Source organism: Rutilus rutilus (genome assembly GCF_951802725.1).
Source record: "Rutilus rutilus genome assembly, chromosome: 1".
In the NCBI taxonomy this organism is placed as follows: Eukaryota; Metazoa; Chordata; class Actinopteri; order Cypriniformes; family Leuciscidae; genus Rutilus; species Rutilus rutilus.
Genome location: NC_140209.1, coordinates 56297331 through 56315311, shown reverse-complemented (window position 1 = coordinate 56315311; position 17981 = coordinate 56297331). Strand labels below are relative to the sequence as shown.

Genomic DNA, 17981 nt, shown 5'->3' with positions numbered 1-17981 from the left:
GAACCAGATGGCAAATATTTCAACCGACAGCTGACGAGCTGAGGCATTTAAGTGACACCGAAATGAGGCACCGAAACCGGCGTTTTGATTCGGTCCAATTACGTACCGGTTCTATATCGGTGCCTGATTTCGGTACCCGGTTTCGGTACCCAACCTTAGTTATAATAGTCCAACCACTTGCATTTCAAAATGGGGGGAATTTTTTTTCTTCTATTTTTTCTGATTTTTATTTTTTAATCCTGTAGCCTACTCGTTGAGAACCACTGTTCTAGGAGAAGAGTTTGGCCCTAGCACATCTGTCCACTTTGTTTCTCTACTTTCCTTCAGAGCTGATTGGTGAGCGACTTTTACACAAGTCCAATACAAACTTTTCTTTGAAGTCTCTTTGAAACCATGCATGGCTGGAGTCTTAAAAGTGAGCATTGATTCCTCTCGTGGTTCTTCTTCCACAAAAGCTGAAACAATAAGATCAGGAAAATTCTCCTCTTCGTTAAAAATCTCTTCTCTTGACTTCTGATGATATGCAGAAGGAAAAGATGATAAAAAAACCCATCCATTACATATTTCATAAATCTGACGGACTTAATTCCTGTCAGATTACTCATTTCTGCTGAGAATTCAGAATCAGACCATTTTCTTTTCACTCGAAAATTTGATGTCCATGTTTTCAACATTGTTTAAAAAAGCAGAAGTGTCTTTCAAGTCCATTTCTGTCAGATTAATTAAAAACAAATGTAAATCACTATTTAAAAAACATCAACTTTATGTACCAGGGCTTTAGCGGTTTCAGTCCAGCACCTCTTTGAATATAGCAACTTCTGTGCTGCTTTTAAATTCTGCTTTTAATGTCTGTTAATCCTTGTCCACCTTCATTTACTGGTAAGAAAAGAATGGCAGCTTTAGTCCAATGCTGTCCAGTCCAAAAAAAAATCCACTAATCTTTTTTGCAATTCATGAATGATGTCATCTGGCGGGTCCAAGACGTTCATTTTATGCCACAGTGCCGAAGCTGCTAGATTGTTTGTCACCAAAACTCTTCCCCTAGGATAGCTGTGGTAGCACCCATGACCACTTAGACAACCGGCTACACATCTTCACCACCATTCCTTCCCAATTTTTCATCTTAAATGTTTCAGTCCCAAAATAAACCCCTAAACATTTAAACCCTTCTTTACTCCACTTAACAACACCTGGAAGCACTGGTGGATTTTTATTTTCTCCACAATAAAACCCTTCACACTTTTCCCAGTTCACTCTAGTTGTTGATGCATTTTCATAAATCTTCAGTGTTTCTATTAAACCAGACACATCTCTCTCATTCTTAATAAATATTGTAACATCATTAGCATATGCAACAAACTTAAAGGATTAGTTCACTTTCAAAAATTGCTGATAAATTTACTCACCCCGATGTCATCCAAGATATCCATGTCTTTCTTTCTTCAGTCGAAAAGAAATTAAGGTTTTTGAGGAAAACATTCCAGGATTTTTCTACACAGAATGGACTTCAATGGCAACCAACTATACCAATGTTCAAAGAAGGTTCAAATGTCCGTCTCAATGCAGCTTCAAAGTCTCTACACGATCCCAGTTGAGAAATAAGGATCTTATCTAGCGAAACGAACGGCCATTTTCAAAAAAAAAATTATAAAAAAATATATATATAACTTTTTAACCACAAATGCTCATCGTGTACCATCTCTGAGATGCGCCAGGTATTACGTCATCAGGTTGGAAAGGTCACATCTCCCAACTGTCACATCTCCAACAATTAACTCTCTTTCAATCTGTTTTATCTCTCCTTCTAGTTCAAAAACAGTTTTTTTTTTATCCTACCATTTGTTATATTTATAATTTTGACAAAATATTCTAATTTGTGCTTTTTCTATATCCCACCACTGAACTATATCATCATAATTACTTTTTAGTTTTTTCCACTCCATCCAAAACACATTAAACTTTTCACAAAAAAGCACATAATGTAACAATTTCACATTAAAATGCCAATAGTAGCTATGACTTTGTGACTTTCTTACATTTATTTCAATTATACATAAATGATGATCAGAGAACCCTTTTGGACAAATTGTAGATTTTAAAATTCTATTACTTTTACTCTTATTAACATAAAATCGGTCTAATCTGGCAGTACTAATATGACCATGAGAAACCTTTACCCACGTATACTGTTTAACTGAAGGGTGTTGCTGTCTCCATACATCAACTAAATTAGAATTACTAATAACATCATGTAAAAATTTGGCAGAAGAGGGATGAGGTTCTTCTCCATTTCTATCTAAGAAATCACCCCCCTAAGATCAACCATACATTTTCATCACAATTTTGTTTTAAAAACTCACTTTTTAAATATTTGTATTCTCTCTGCTCCAGTATTTGATGCGTGAATGTTAATAAAAACAAAAACAAAACCATTTATACTTGCTTTAACAGCCAAAATTCTTCCTCTTTCTATTTCATTAACAGACACATTGGTTATATTAATCATCTTTGAAAATAAAATAGCAACTCCTCCACTAACATTTGTACCATGAGTCATATATAAATCACCATTTCCCATTTCATTCTTCACAACACTATGTGTCTCTTGTACAAAATATATTACATCAATATTCTTGTTTTGTATATCTTCATTTAAACATGCTCTTTTCCTGTAATCTCTTCCCCCACTGATATTTATTGGATCCTATTCTAAGGCTCTCCATGAAAAAAGAGGACAGAAGAAGAGAAAAAAGTGAGGACAAGACAAAAAGGGACAGATAGTTCACCACTTGTGCTTCTTTCATAACTAAACTATAAAGAATTTTCAAGAACTTTTTTCTTTTCTCAGGTTTGTTACCATTTTTTTCAATCTGAATCTCTTTCTTCAACTTAACTCTTCATAACCGGCAGTCTTTTGTATCTTGATCACTGAAGCCAAAAACTTTTTTCACATCAGGAAAAAATTCCTTTACTTCAGCTTTTCTTCCAAATGTTTCATCAAGGAAAGCGTGAATCTCTTTTACAGTATGGTGAAGTCAGGTAAAGTGGGACACTTTTTGGTAAATTGCATTTTAAACAACCTAAATTAGTTAGAATGTATTAAAATTGTAAGTGTTTTGTTTAAATAGATTGTAATGAAGGCCACTATGGTGAAATTTTCTCAATTTATGCATTTATTAACAAACTGTTCATCTTTAAACACCATTTGACACCCTCTTCAGCAAACTGGAAGCAATCAGGTTGAGTGGGACACTTTGTTAGGGAAAGTGGGACACTATTTTATGGTTAAAATGAACATGAGAAATACAACCCCAATACCAATGAAGTAGAGACGTTGTGTAAAACGTAAATAAAACCAGAATACATGCATTGAAAATATGTGGCGCATTATGAAGCGCAAAATACAACAACGGAGACCTGCAATTAATGAATACTTGGAAGGATTAAAAAAAAAATGCATTTCTGGAACTAATGCAAAAATTTTAACATTGTAAACATTTTTGTCTGATCCTCAACTGATCCTCATCATAGTTTGAGGGAATATCTGAGATTTCAGAAAGACAATCATCATCATCCATCTCTTCAGTCACATCAGTGCTTTCAGAGAGCTGAGACAGAGGTATATTATCGAATCGATTCTCAACAGTATCTGTATCATCCGAACTTTCAGATTTTTTTTGCATCACTTGTCCCTGCCTCTTCAAAATTCCTTTTTTTTTCCTCCATCACAACTATTATTTTTTTCCTTTTTTTCCCCCCTGATTTCTTTTCACCCGATTCCTTTTGGCCTATATTTTCAGTAGACTAACTACTGACTACTGGCCTAACTTACTGCACCATCGACCACCTGTTCTCATTTGTTTTGTTGATATCATCTTCAGCTTGTGTTTTCTGCGGGCATTCCATTTTTTTATGTCCGATATTACCACACTTGAAGCATTTCAAATGATTGGTGTTCGCATAGATCATATATGATTTGTCTTAATGTTTAACCCGAAACGAGATATCTAACGCTGGCGATTCTAAAACCATAAACAGCTGCCGCCTAAGGCCACATTTACACATAGCTGGGTATTTAGAGAAACGAATATTTCCCCCCCTCCGTTTTCAAAAATAACATAGTGCACACAACATCGTTTTCAAAAAAGTTGTCGTTTACATCAACCCGCATAAATTCGCCTTCGAGCGCCATCATAACATATGGGCAGCGGAGGGAGGGAGCGTAGGGAGAAGGATAAAGCCATGCAAGCCAATCAGAATCCTCAAAATCGACAACAACAAATAGCACGAGCGACTTCCAGTTCCTTTCAAAACAACAGACGTTGGGAGGCAATGTACCGGCGTCTTGGAAGGAAAAGCTGCTGTAAAAATGCTGATTTTCGTGTACTCCTTCGCCTCTGCTCCTCGATATAGTTCAGCAGTTGTGTTTTGCAAATGCAAACAGGCCAAAAGCGTTTGCACAAAAGTATTTTTTTCTTTTCTTTTTTTTTCACAAAATCACCACCTTAACAGCATCCATGATCAAACAGTAGCCAAACAAACTCTAAACATAGGGCGCTCACATGACATAAGCATTTTCTGGCGCATAATGTGATGTTTGAGAACCTAAAACCCCGTTTCTCCCAGTTGACACGGCAACACATAACCGGCGTTTTCAGAAATCTCCACTTTGGCCGGAGTTTTTAGAAATAATCGTTTTCAGGGATAAAAACGGCGTTTTCGTGTAAATGACAGGCCAAAACGCAGGGAAATATCTGCGTTTTCCCATCGTGTAAACGGGGCCTAAATGACAGCACATGTTTTAAAGGGGACCTATTATACCCCTTTTCACAAGATATAAAATAAGTCTCTGATGTCCCCAGAGTGTGTATGTGAAGTTTTAGCTCAAAATACCCAACAGATGCATGCAAGCATGTTTAAATTGTCACTTTTTGGTGCTCAGAAAAACGCGCTGTTTTAGTGTGTGCCCTTTAAATGCAAATAAGCTGCTGCTGCACGCACAGGGGGCGGAGTTTCATGAGCTCAGTCTAAGGACAATTTCATCTCATGGAATGATGATGATGATGATATCAGAAACTCTAACGTGTAACGTTTAGTAACGTGTCGGACAATAATGCCTACAGAGTCAGAGTGCATATGGAGATGGAACATGTATAGTTTAGTTTAATTATGGTTATAACGTATTTGTCATCTGCTTGTATGTATCCACTATTAGCCTACAAGTCTGCTGTTTCGGACCAGGTCCAAATGATGATCAAAAATATACTGATGAGTTTAATAAAGTTTATTGTACATAACACAAAAGATGAAGCGTCAGTTTTACTCCAGAAAATCACCGTAAGAGCTGAGTAAACACAGTATAAGAAGTCCGTAAGTACATAAACGAATTTCGGTAGAGTTGAGGGAGCATGTTCTTTGAAAACAAAATAATTCCACTTAGTCTTTAGCGGCTGCCTCAGATTTCAGGAGTAAAATTATTAAAGTAAAATTGTATTTTACTTAGTAAAATTTTAAAGTAGTAAAATTGGAATTAATGTCATTCCGCTTACTATTTTCCCGAACCTCTGCAGTTCATTTTCAATGCATGCATTAGGTATATATGGTGGACAGTTAGAAATGTTCACTCTTGTCGACTGCGATACCAAAGGTGAAACAATAACAAGCGCTCCACTTACCCAAACGCCGCTCACGATGAGTTTACTCACAAAACTTTGATCCTTCAAAAACACCACCATTCATTCTGGAAGAGGATACAATATTTTCGAATCCTGTCTGTTCCCCAATCGCCACAAGCACGTCCTCGACTGTCACACTGGTGTCAGGCATACACCTGACTCCATGGCGGAGCGACACAGGTGAAACCTCCATCTCAGCCCTCCGCCACGAGGCAAAACCTTTTACCTGGCGACTATTTTTCCTCAATTCTAAAAAAATCGAAATAAACCTATAAGGAAAAGAAAACGAGCATAGTAAAGAAAAACTACCCCCAGAAACGCTCCTCTCACCCGTGAGACGCTCACATTCCCCAGAGAGAGAGCGGTACATTACATAAAAGGGCATTTCTCAAATGGGGTGTGGGCAGTTATATATAATTGGGAAATAAAGTTATATAAAAATATATATATAATGTGTAAAAATTAAAAACGGGTAAAATTTTACAATTTGAACATGGAGCTGCTTTGAGATCCCCATGTCTATGGGACTGAACTATATAGGGCCTTAAAAATGAAGATTTCAAAAGAAAAGTTTATTAAGAATGAAAATCTAGAAGGATATTATTATATCTTGAATACTTTTAGTTACAGCCATGACAACTTTAGAAAAATAATATTTATGGCTATCAGACAGGTATGTGCAATTGAGCTGATAGAAAAACACGAGATACATTTCTAATCTTAACATTATTTGTTATTCAGATATTCCTCTTAAAAAAAAATTAATACAAATGTCACGGTTCATGAATTCACTGGTTTCTTCGTGTCTCGTGTATTTGTTGTTCTGTGTGTGTGGGTGTGTGTGAGTGGGTGTTACCGCTCGTTCGAGCTGATCAGTGCGCCAGCTGATCTCATTCCCCGCACCAGCTGCTGCCAATTCATTCACCTATAAGTTCTCATCGCACTCTCCTCTCTTTGTCAGATCGTTGTTTTGGTGTCCTCAGTGTGTGTCCATCGTGTGCCGTCTTCAGTCCTGTTCCTGGTTCGAGTTCCTGTTCGGTGTCTTCATGGTTTTCGTCTCGTCTGGATGTTCACCAGCACTGGATTCACCGTCACCACTCTTCACCAGCACACTGACCATCTTGTCCCTGTGCCACCAGCCCAACCAAATTTCTGAACTGTATTCGTGTCTTTTGACCAACCAAATAAAGAGTTTACTTGCATCCTTGCTTCCGCTTTGTGTATTATGACAGAACGATCTGACCAAGCGATGGAAGCAGCAAGCGGACCCTCTTCTCCTCTGGAAGAATTCATCAAGTCCAGCATTTCACGGATGGATACCCAGGAGAGGAATATGAATGAGTCGGGTCGGGCTATTCAAGCTCTTGTGGCGCAGGTGCCCGAGTTCCCACTGCGCCACCCACACCGCCCGCTCCCCCCGTACCACCAGAGAGCGTCTCCCAGTCAGAGCCCCGCCTACCTGTTCCCGAGCCATACAACGGTGAGCCAAACTATTGCAGAGCATTCTTAACACGCTGTTCGATGCACTTTACTCTGCAGCCCAGGACCTTTGCCAGTGAACGGAGCAAAGTGGCGTTTGTGCTCACGCTACTGACTGGGAGGGCAGCGCTATGGGGGACGGCGGTGTGGGAGAACCAAGATCCATGCTGTGCCTCGTTTCAGACACTCTCCGCCGAAATGAAGAGAGTATTTGACCGCGTGGTCGCGGGAAGAGAAGCGGCACGGATTCTGTATCTGATTACTCTATCGAGTTCCGGACTTTGGCGGCAGAGTGTCAGTGGAACGAGGAGGCGCAGTGGGATATGTTCCTGCATGGGCTGGCTGACCGCGTCCAGAGAGAGATTTATGCTCTGGACTTACCCACTACACTCAATGAGTTGATTGAACTGGCGCTTCGTGTGGATTCCCGACTCTCCCGAGTCGAACGTCGGATGTTACCCGCTCGTGTTTCTGGAGTGGCTGAGACTTTGCGAGCCAGCGGAGGGGACGCGGTCAGCCCCGTCTACGATCACGAGCCCATGCAGGTCGGGCGAGCTCGGCTTTCCCGGGAGGAGAAGGAAAGGCGGAGATCCCAGGGCCTTTGCCTTTACTGTGGTGCAGCAGGACATTTTGCTTATAACTGCCCGGTAAAAGGGAAAGCCCGGCAGTAAATCTGAGGCTACTGTCGGGTGGGATCTCCGCTGAGAAGACCTCATCAACATCTACGCTCCTCCCGGTAAGACTAAGATGGTCAGCCCACACTCACGACTGTCGAGCACTACTGGACTCCGGGGCAGAAGGTAACTTCATGGACTACACATTTGCACTCAAGATTCAGGCTCCTCTTCTACCCCTCACCCGTACCATCGCAGTTCACGCTCTCAACGGCCAAGCTCTTCCCACCATTTCATTCACCACTGGACCCATCACACTCATCGTATCTGGCAACCACATTGAAACCACTTCCTTCTACATTCTGGACTCCCCCCTTGCACCCATTGTTTTAGAACACCCCTGGCTCATTGAACACAATCCCAAGATAGACTGGCAGCAGAAATCAGTGTTGGAGTGGAGCAGTAAATGTCATGAGTCCTGTCTTGTGTCTGCTTGTTCGTCTGTCTCTGTTTCTGCGTTTCAGGAGGAAGCAGTGGATTTGTCAAACGTGCCCACGGAGTATCAAGACCTGAAGGAGGTGTTCAGTAAGTCTCGTGCTGCTTCTCTCCCTCCGCATCGTCCCTATGACTGTGCTATAGAGTTACTGCCAGGTACGTCTCCGCCTAAGGGCAAGTTATATTAACTTTCTGTTCCAGAAAGAGAGGCTATGGAGAAATATATTTCTGATTCTCTAGCAGCGGGGTTCATCCGTCCCTCCTCTTCTCCAGCGGGGGCGGGGTTCTTTTTTGTGGGGAAGAAGGAAGGATCCCTGCGACCTTGTATTGACTACCGGGGGCTGAACAGCACAGGGTATCTGCACAATTTTTAAAGTCAAATTTAAGGCTTTTTAAGACCTTTTTAAGACCTGAAGAAATCAAAATTAATACCGTACATTAGGGGTGCGCAATATTGACAAAAATATGTCTCGATATTTTCTAAGTTTTGTTGATAATAATTAGATGATATTTTACTGATTGTGTTTTTGTACTGGTACCCTGGCTGGTTTAGGCCTGTTGTTGACAGCAAACCCACGATATTCATATTTTTTATATTCTATGCAGTGGTCAGTTCACAGTAGTGACCGAAATTAACATTTTTATTAAGGGGCAATATTTGCTATCTTAAATTGATTTCCAGGGGCATTTTCACCTATATATGGACATTGTTTCTAAACGTATTTAGAGGTATGCATCACCTTTTATGTCAAATTCTAACATTCAAATTAAATTATATTAGAATAACACAGTACCAATGTCAAAATAAATCATTAATTTAAAATCCATCCTTGCAGTGCAGAGGTGACACAGAAGCGGCATCAAAATTGGCATTAGCCTATTTACACTTAATTTACAATTGCATAAATAAAGCTATTCAATGTTTAAATATGAAATGATTTATAATTTTAACGTTTTAATTAAAGGATACTTTAAATATGAAACTAAAACCACCAGTAGGTGGCGGCAAGAATAAGCGAAGTCATTTATTCAACCAATTTGTTCAAATGGCTGATTCATTCAGAAAAACAAGTGATTGTTCATTGAATCGTTAAAATGATTCGTTCAAACCGCGGATTTCAGTGAAACAAAAACAAAAAATCATCGCTGTCTGTTGGACTACGGCTTCATTATGAAATTCTCGTCGGCGATATAAAGTGAAAATTGACAGTATTGTGTCCAAAAAGTAACTCACAATGTTAACTTTATTGTTAATTTAACTGCTGTATAAAATAAATAGCACATTTGCAATTGTGCACAGGAAAAACGGCACTCTTGCTCATGTGATATTCTAATACAACAACATATGATATAAATATAAGACAAAAACTCATTTGGGGACATCTATAACTGCACTGACACATCACGCAATGAAAGTAAGCATGAGAGAAACGCGATGTCAGCTCGCACTCGCAGTGCCTCATACATAGTTAAAACAATGATTACAATATCATCATAGTTCATAGACAATATCGCACACTCCTAAGCACATAAAGAATGAACTTACAACTGAACTGACATTTACTCGTTTTCTTCTCTCCTCTCGCGTGCAGGAGACAGACGTAGGCTAATATGCTGCCGTAAGTGACGCGAATTGTCACGTGAACAAGCAAATCCACAAAGATAGAATTTAAAAAATAATAAGTAGGCCTACGCTAATTAGATAGTTTTAATTTCGAAAGCATTTAGATAAGTCTAAGTCAAAGTGTCATCTAAAATTTAAGACCTTTCATAAGTAAAAATAAGACATTTTAAAAAATATATATATTTTTAAGACTTTTTATGGCCTTAAATTTAAAAAATCTAATTTAAGACCTTTTAAGACTTTTTAAGGATCCGCGGGGACCCTGCAGCATCACGGTAAAGAATACTTATCCTTTGCCGCTGATGTCTTCGGCCTTCGAGAGGTTGCAGGGAGCGTCGATCTTCACTAAATTGGACTTACGTAATGCTTATCATTTGGTCCGCATCAGGAGGGGGGATGAATAGAAGACTGCTTTTAACACCCCCAGGGGGCACTTTGAATACTTGGTCATGCCCTTCGGCTTTTTTACCTTTTTGAACTAGGTTATCACTGTTAGCATATAGCATAAGATTGCTAAAGTCAACAGATTTTAATTTAATTGTCCTACCGAAAATCATTTTACACCCCTGTAATTTGGCTCCAAATCTCAGGTGAAATGACCCAATAATAATAATAATAATTATTATTATTATAATAATAATAATTATTATTATTATAATAATAATAATAATAATTAAAGCTGCAAGCAGCATTTATCGGGGTTCAAGCAGTTAAGGCCTTTAAGCACACAAGCATCAATAGACATTACGTTTTATTTAGCAAGCATTTAACAACTGCCATCATAGATGAAAAAGTCAATTTACAGCCAATACAGGCAGTTTGCCATAGGAAATATATGGTTTTAAAGCGTTTTTACAGTTATAGCACCTTTTTGCCTAAGTCTTCTTACAGTCTTGCCTGATCTCCAACACTTTTATTAGTAGTACTCAAAGTGTGCCTATATATATGTGTCAAATTTGTTGTAAATATGTCATTTTGATAAGGAGTTTAGACAATTATATTCAGTGGCGTAACGAGCCAACACCGGGCCCTTAAGTAGGATTATCAAGGCGGGCCCCTTGATGACGCAATTGATGACGCAATGTCCGTGAGTAGGCTACCATGAATAGGGCAGGATATGATCATACACAGCATATAAGAGATGAGATGACTAACAAAATCAGGAGGAGCCTACGCTCACCAAAAAAAAAAAAAAAAAAAAAACACTGGTGACAGCGCACCATAACACATTGTTAGGCCTAGGACTGCAAAGTTGTCGATTAGATCAGGATTGTGTGCACAGGCATTCTCAATTGACCCTTCGCAGGGAGTTTGATTGACAGGCGATCTGACTAATCATAATCCGCCATTTTGTCCCACAAAGCAGTCAGGAGAGTTAGTAGATTAACATTGGAGGATTTAAATTTGAAAAACAAAGTGTACTGACGTCTTAGCACTTTAAAACAACATTCCTTTAATGCTATAAATTAACTAGAAGGAAGAGATGATCGGTTCACGAGCAGCTTTAACTGAGCCTCGAGTCTACAGCGATCTGTCAGACACATTAAAGAGTCACAAAACGGTATTTATTGTTTAAATGTCTCTAAAAAATGACTACATTTGAAAAGTGAGACTTTTGGCGCTTTTCCATTACCAGTACCAGCTCAACTCAACTCGACTCGGCTCGGCTCGCTTTGCTTTTCGCTCCGTTTTCCATTGCAGATAGTACCTCCACAATAGTACCTGGTCGTCATAGCGACGCCGCAGGAAACTGCCGTGACTTAATCTTCTCCGTGAGATACATCCGCTGCCACACACACAGGACAATGGAGGAAATCGAGTGTATGCTGTTTTTGGATGTTTTTGTTTTTGCTGTTTTTTATTCAGGATACTCCGTCTGGCGCGTGAATAGTGACGATTCTCTCTGACCAATCAGCAGTCTGCCGTGTTTTCACGTCACATTTTAGTATCGCCTCAGCTCGCTTAGAACCTCGCCGGAGGTGGTACGAAAAAAAGTACCTGGAAGCAGGTACAGGCACAACTTTTACACAGTGGAAAACCAAACAAAGCCGAGTCGAGTCGAGCCGAGCCGAGGCGAGCTGGTACTGTGTAGTGGAAAAGCGCCATTTGTTTCTTATCAACAGTACTTACAAAAGGGCCAGGGTGGAACAGACACCGGCTCAGGAACAGACACCGGCTCAGGAACACCGTGGCTTCGGCTATCTCTGCCGAGGGCTCAGGTTCAGGCATGTCGGCGGCCATCTCTGCTGAGGGCTCTGGCGACGTGGCGGCGGCCATCTTGTCCGAAGACACTGGCTCGGCGGAGACCATCTTGTCCTGAGACACTGGCTCGGCGGCGACCATCTTGTTCGTAGACACTGGCTCGGCGGAGACCATCTTGTCCTGAGACACTGGCTCGGCGGCGACCATCTTGTCCTGAGACACTGGCTCGGCGGAGACCATCTTGTCCGAGGATCGGCAGACGTAACGTCGTGAAGCTCTGGCTCGGCAGGACTGGCGTGAAGCGTAGGCTCGTGAGGGCTGACGTGGAGCGCAGGCTCGGCAGGACTGACGAGGTGAAGCTCAGGCTCGCCAGGGCTGCGTGGAGAAGCTCAGGCTCGGCAGGGCTGACGAGGAGAAGCTCAGGCTCGGCAACGGCCATGACAGGATGAGGCTCTGGCATGAATGCGCTGGCCAGCGGTGTGAGCACTGGAGTTGCCAACATTAAAGTGGGCATGACGTGAATTGGCTCAGGCTTAAGTATTAACATAGTAAGTATTACTAACATTATAAGGGCACCCCAGGAAACATTCTAAAATAATAAAATAATCCATGCAATGGCACCTTTAACAATCAACCAAACGTAGTTTGACAAGTGAATCATTGTTTCAGTTACAGCAAAAATCACAAAATTGTTTAAAACACTGAGTTCTACTCAAAGTAGCAAAGAATCATATGTTTATAACATTCATTAATCCACTTACTGTATTCATTTGATGTTGCACTTTTTATTTTAATCTGCTGAATATTAACTACATGAATTCTAATAATCTTTAGTTAATCATTGAACATTTTTTTTTATTTAATGCATAAATTCATTTCAAAATGAGGATGAGTAAAACAATGACCGACAGCAAGATGATGATGTATCATTTCCTTGTTCTTTCTGTATTCGCCATATCTCGCCATCTACTGAAATCTACCTCAAACTGAAAAAAATATTTTAAAAAATATTTTAAAAAATAAATAAAGAGAAACATTTGAGTGACAAAATGCTGTAGTTTAACACTGATTCAGCTTGAAAATGGGATAGGCGGGAAGTAGGGATTCACCAAATTGAGATGGTGTATAGATATTAAATGTGTGAATAATATAGTATCAAAATGTGTTAAAAGGATGAAATATTCAATAAACTTAACTGTTAGCTTCTATAAATATATATTCTATAGCTATCTATAAAATATGTATCTAATAGCATTATTTATGTATTTAAATGCAGTTCATATCATATAGTGTGACAAAATAATCATATGGTGTGACAAGAAAACCCTGTCACACCTTATGATGTTAGCATGACATTAAGCAATATATATATATATATATATATATATATATATATATATATATATATATATATATACACAGTGCTATGCATAAGTTTAGACACCCATGCTAAAGTTGACTAAAAAGAGGAATAAAAAATCATCTTTTGGAAATTGAACTTAATGCCTTAATTTAAAAAATTAGGAAAAATCCAACCTTTAAGGACACCAATTTTCTTTGTGAATGAATAATGTATCGTAAATAAATAAATGTTCTTCCTTAAAATACAGGGTGCATAAGTTTGGACACCCCTATGTTAAATTCCCATAGAGACAGGCAGATTTTTATTTTTAAGTATTTATTTTTATTTATTTTTTAGGATACTATGCATCCTGATAAAGTTCCCTTGGCCTTTGGAATTAAAATAGCCCCACATCATCACATAGCCTTCACCATACCTAGAGATTGGCATGGGGTACTTTCCATAAGATCATCTCTCAATGCAAATCAAACTAGCTATTAGGCTAACTGAAATAAAACCATGCCAATCTCTAGGTATGGTGAAGGCTATGTGATGATGTGGGGCTATTTTAATTCCAAAGGCCAAGGGAACTTTATCAGGATGCATAGTATCCTGGATCCATGAAGTAACTGGCCTTTAAAAATAAAAATCTGCCTGCCTCTATGGGAATTTAACATAGGGGTGTCCAAACTTATGCACCCTGTATTTTAAGGAAGAACATTTATTTATTTCGATCCGATTTATTTATTTCGATTTATTAAATCCGAGGACTCCACATCCCAGATAGCAATTACATGTGGGCCACATGTGGGTATTATCTGGCACATATGGCCTAGATGTGGCATGGCTGAACAGATATGGGCCAAATCGTAGCCATATTTGTTTTGCCATGACTTTAAAATCTGCGGGAAATGCTCTCTTGGTTCACAACTGATTTTGAGGTATATGGCCCAGATAACAACGAACACATGAGGACCATATGTGGTTGAGCTATGGCACACAGTGAGAAACACCGACTTGTGGTAAACATTTGGCTTATACGTGGAAAAACACAGGAATCCTGAAATCAAGTGCGGCAAACATCCGCCGTTCCACACCTCAGGCTGCTCTGCATCTTCCCTCCTATTGGTGGAGTGAGACTACGGCGCGAGTTTAACTGCGACGCTGGCCAGCTGACGCCTTTTACTCTGCTTTCCTCACGACTGTGTACATTCAGGTAAGTGATGTTTTGGCATTTTAAAGTCATATAAATGAAATATGCAGCATTATGTGTCAATATTGCATGTTATTATGCGTTTAGTTATTCGTTCCATCGAGGAAGGGGTTGAACTAGCTAATATTTTCCTCAGTTTACTGCTATAACTTACAATAAAGTTTAATGTAACTTAACCGTTAACTTAGGCTATAGCAGTTCGCTGGTTTGCCGTTTTAAATTAAGATGTTTTTGTTTATAAATCAACAGCTCACTGTCGTACACAATAAAATAGTATAGTTTGTCATTGTGTAGTAGCCTATTTGTGAATTAAGGCGACGCGGTCCAATGTCGGTGTTACTGTTTGTCAGAAAACCTAACGTTAAATCCTAATTTGTGTTCACAATCATTCAACTAATCATAATAATATAAAAATGCCAAGAATAAACACATTAATACGTGTGCAGTATTGTATCTTTATTTAACTCTGAAATGATATTCAACAAAGACTTTTTCTCATGACCTTTCCCTCTTTAAAATTAAAGTTGTAGGCTAATGTTAATGTAGGCTATTAGTGTCAAGTCACAATACCAAAATTATGACTTTCGATACAATACCTGAACATTAACATGAACTAATAATGAACTGCACTTCTACTGCATATATTAATATGTGTTAATGTTAATTTCAACATTTACTAACACATTCAATATAAAAAATTGTACTTGTTAACTTTAGTATGCACTGTGAACTAACATGAACAAACAATGAATTGCTGTATTTCTGTTAACTATCAATGAATTGAGCAGCCATTCACTGCCATTATAAAGCTTGGAAGAGGCAGGACATTTTTATAATTACTCTAATTTCTCACGATATAGTTTATATACCATGCTATGGTATACTGTCATACCACCCAGCCCTAATGTGTGGTACTGGTATGGGTGGGACAATGACAATAATTTCCATATTAAAAACCTAGAAAATATGGTTTGAGATGGAGTAAATAATAGTTTATAGTTCATTTTTGAATATAAAAGCACTTTCATTTTAGGGTGGTCTATTTAAATGCATATTTCAACCACTTACACAATGTTTTTTTTCCTATCAGATTACCTATGTGGGTTTGGTTGGTGGCTTTGACCTGGATAACACCGTGTGGAGAGTGCTGAAAGGCACTTTTACAACTGCTGTGGCACGTTATGAATCGGAGAGAAGTCAATGGGAAGATTGGTGTCCAACGCCTGGTCGTAAAGGAAGTTGTCATTGGTGAGACCTTTTTTAGAAGTCACTTTTATTTGTATTGCACTTTGCACAATTCACAACTTTTCAAAACCGCTTTACAGAACATTGTATTTTTATTTCTGTTATCTCAGTATCGAACCAAACAACTTTTTTTGTCATTACCTGATCACATCCGTGGCTCACTTAAGTGACTGCATTTTTTTATTTAGAAGTTTTATGTTTTGTTTTTAAAGAAAGTTATTTTTTATATTTTGCGAATCATATTGTTTCAATCATACATTTTAAAGCTGTAATCACAATATAAGATTATCATTCTGTCAAAGTCTCATACCAGCGCATGCCTACAACTATCTGTATTTAGTTCATTATCACTGTGTATTTAAAAGGTTAGTTTGCCCAAAAATGAAAATTCTGTCAGTAATTACTCACCCATGTTGTTCCAACCCCCGTAAGACCTTCGTTTATCTTCGGAACACAAATTAAGATATTTATGATGAAATCTGAGAACTGTCTCACTCCTCCATAGGCTTCTCTGTTATTGAAACTTGCCAGCCCAGAAAGTTAGTAAAGACATTGTTAAAATAGTCCAAGAATACAGTGGCTGAACCTTAAGTTTATCAAGTGTCGAAAATACTTTTTGTGCGCAAAACAAGCTAAAATAAAGACTTTATTCAACGTAGTGTAACAGCACAGCGCTTCTGTGTTGTACGTCAGAACGTAGGCTCACGACTGGCCAGCATCCCACACATGACCAGCGTCGGCCAATAGTGAGTCTACGCTCTGACGTACAACCCAGAAGTGGGAAAAACTTGAGGGTAATTACAGATAGAATTTTCATTTTTGGGCAAACTAACCCTTTATGTTCCTCCTTGCATTCAGTACTTGGCCCATTATTGTTTGTGTGTTTCTGCTTCCAAATTGTCTCGCATCATTGCAGATTATCTTGAGTTTATTTTTTGTTAGTAAAAACACTTATTTTTGTAGACTCTGTCTTTGGACTAAAACATGACATTAATACTATCTGTGTTGGTGTGTTTTTACATTAGAGTGTGCATGTCTTTTTTTTAAAAAAAGAAGCAGAATACATGCAGTGCTGTAAATTTTAACCGGTTGTTTGTGCATAATCGAAATCGAAATAATAATCGAAATAATTTGTCATAAGGAATTACGGTATAATTCTGGCCCACATATTGAAAAATACAATTTGCAATTCCTTTTGAAAATTTACTGGAAAAAAACTTTCATACACTGGTAATTCAGAGGTGTTTAATTTGTTAATAATTGCAATTAAAATATTAAAGGATATTTACATTAATGATTTTTTTCACTCTCCTGCAGCTCTAGCTTCCAGGTTGTATTGCTGCTAACATTATTTAAATTCTTCTTTATTGCAGGTGCAGTCAGGCAGAATCCCCTTACTGGAGAAGGCCAACACATTGCCGACCCTCATTGGAGACTTCTCTGCACATCAACACACTTCTCAACTCTTTACCTTTCAAGTTTGCTTTAACTTTCTCAATTTCTCTTTAAAGTTCTCTTTACCAACTGTGATTTATTTGTATTACTCTCATTGGACTAATTAAACATAACATTAATACAAGCTTTGATCGAGTGTTTTGAACTTTGGAGTAAAAAATTAGCTTTGAATGCTATTTATATTATTAATTTGTATTGAATGTTTTCAACTGAATTCTACTTAAAATAAGTACAACTGAGTAGCTGTAATTATGTTTTCTTAAATGTTTTCAACTGAATACTACTGTAATTATTAAATTCAACTCTGTTGCTGTAATTATATTTATTTTGATAAATGTTTTCAACTGAATACTACTGTTATTATTCAACTCTTGCTGTAATTATATTTATTTTTATGAAATGTTTTCAACTGAATACTGCTGTAATTAAGTACAACACTTTAGCTGTAATTATTTAAATGCTTGTCAAAATAAATAGTTTTGAGTACATTTGTTGTTGAGTGTTTAATTTACCTGTGAGTTAAGACTTTAAAGGGAAGCTATGTAACTTTTTTACCTTAACTGAACAGCTTCGGAGTCAGTGGAATGGTTATATTACTTATTTCGGGTTGAATGGTGGTGGTTTCGCACCCCCCTGG

At 38.3% G+C, this 17981-nt stretch overlaps 1 protein-coding gene across 2 annotated transcripts; it reads left to right on the top strand.

Moving 5' to 3' along the window:
- The first annotated feature begins 2738 nt into the window (after positions 1–2738).
- On the top strand, positions 2739–12752 carry LOC311290038 (uncharacterized protein). 2 transcript variants are annotated; one of them, XM_084408330.1, is made up of 3 exons: positions 2739–2848; positions 6637–8353; positions 12011–12752. In XM_084408330.1, exons 2-3 carry the CDS (start codon positions 7963–7965, stop codon positions 12205–12207), a joined length of 588 nt encoding a protein of 195 aa, XP_084264456.1. In that variant the 5' UTR covers positions 2739–2848; positions 6637–7962; the 3' UTR covers positions 12208–12752. The 2 variants fall into 2 exon arrangements, with proteins under 2 accessions (XP_084264456.1, XP_084264455.1); XM_084408329.1 differs by lacking the exon at positions 2739–2848 and adding an exon at positions 8465–8618 and having other exon boundaries at positions 7187–8353.
- The last annotated feature ends 5229 nt before the right edge of the window (positions 12753–17981 follow it).

Bases quoted from the DNA above. Each gene is read 5' to 3' on its own strand.
- LOC311290038 (XM_084408329.1), top strand. From the start codon at position 7,963: ATGGACTACACATTTGCACTCAAGATTCAGGCTCCTCTTCTACCCCTC. The intron at 8,354-8,464 runs GTAAGTCTCGTG...TTTCTGTTCCAG, and splicing joins AGACCTGAAGGAGGTGTTCA to AAAGAGAGGCTATGGAGAAA. The intron at 8,619-12,010 runs GTATCTGCACAA...TCTTATCAACAG, and splicing joins CGGGGGCTGAACAGCACAGG to TACTTACAAAAGGGCCAGGG.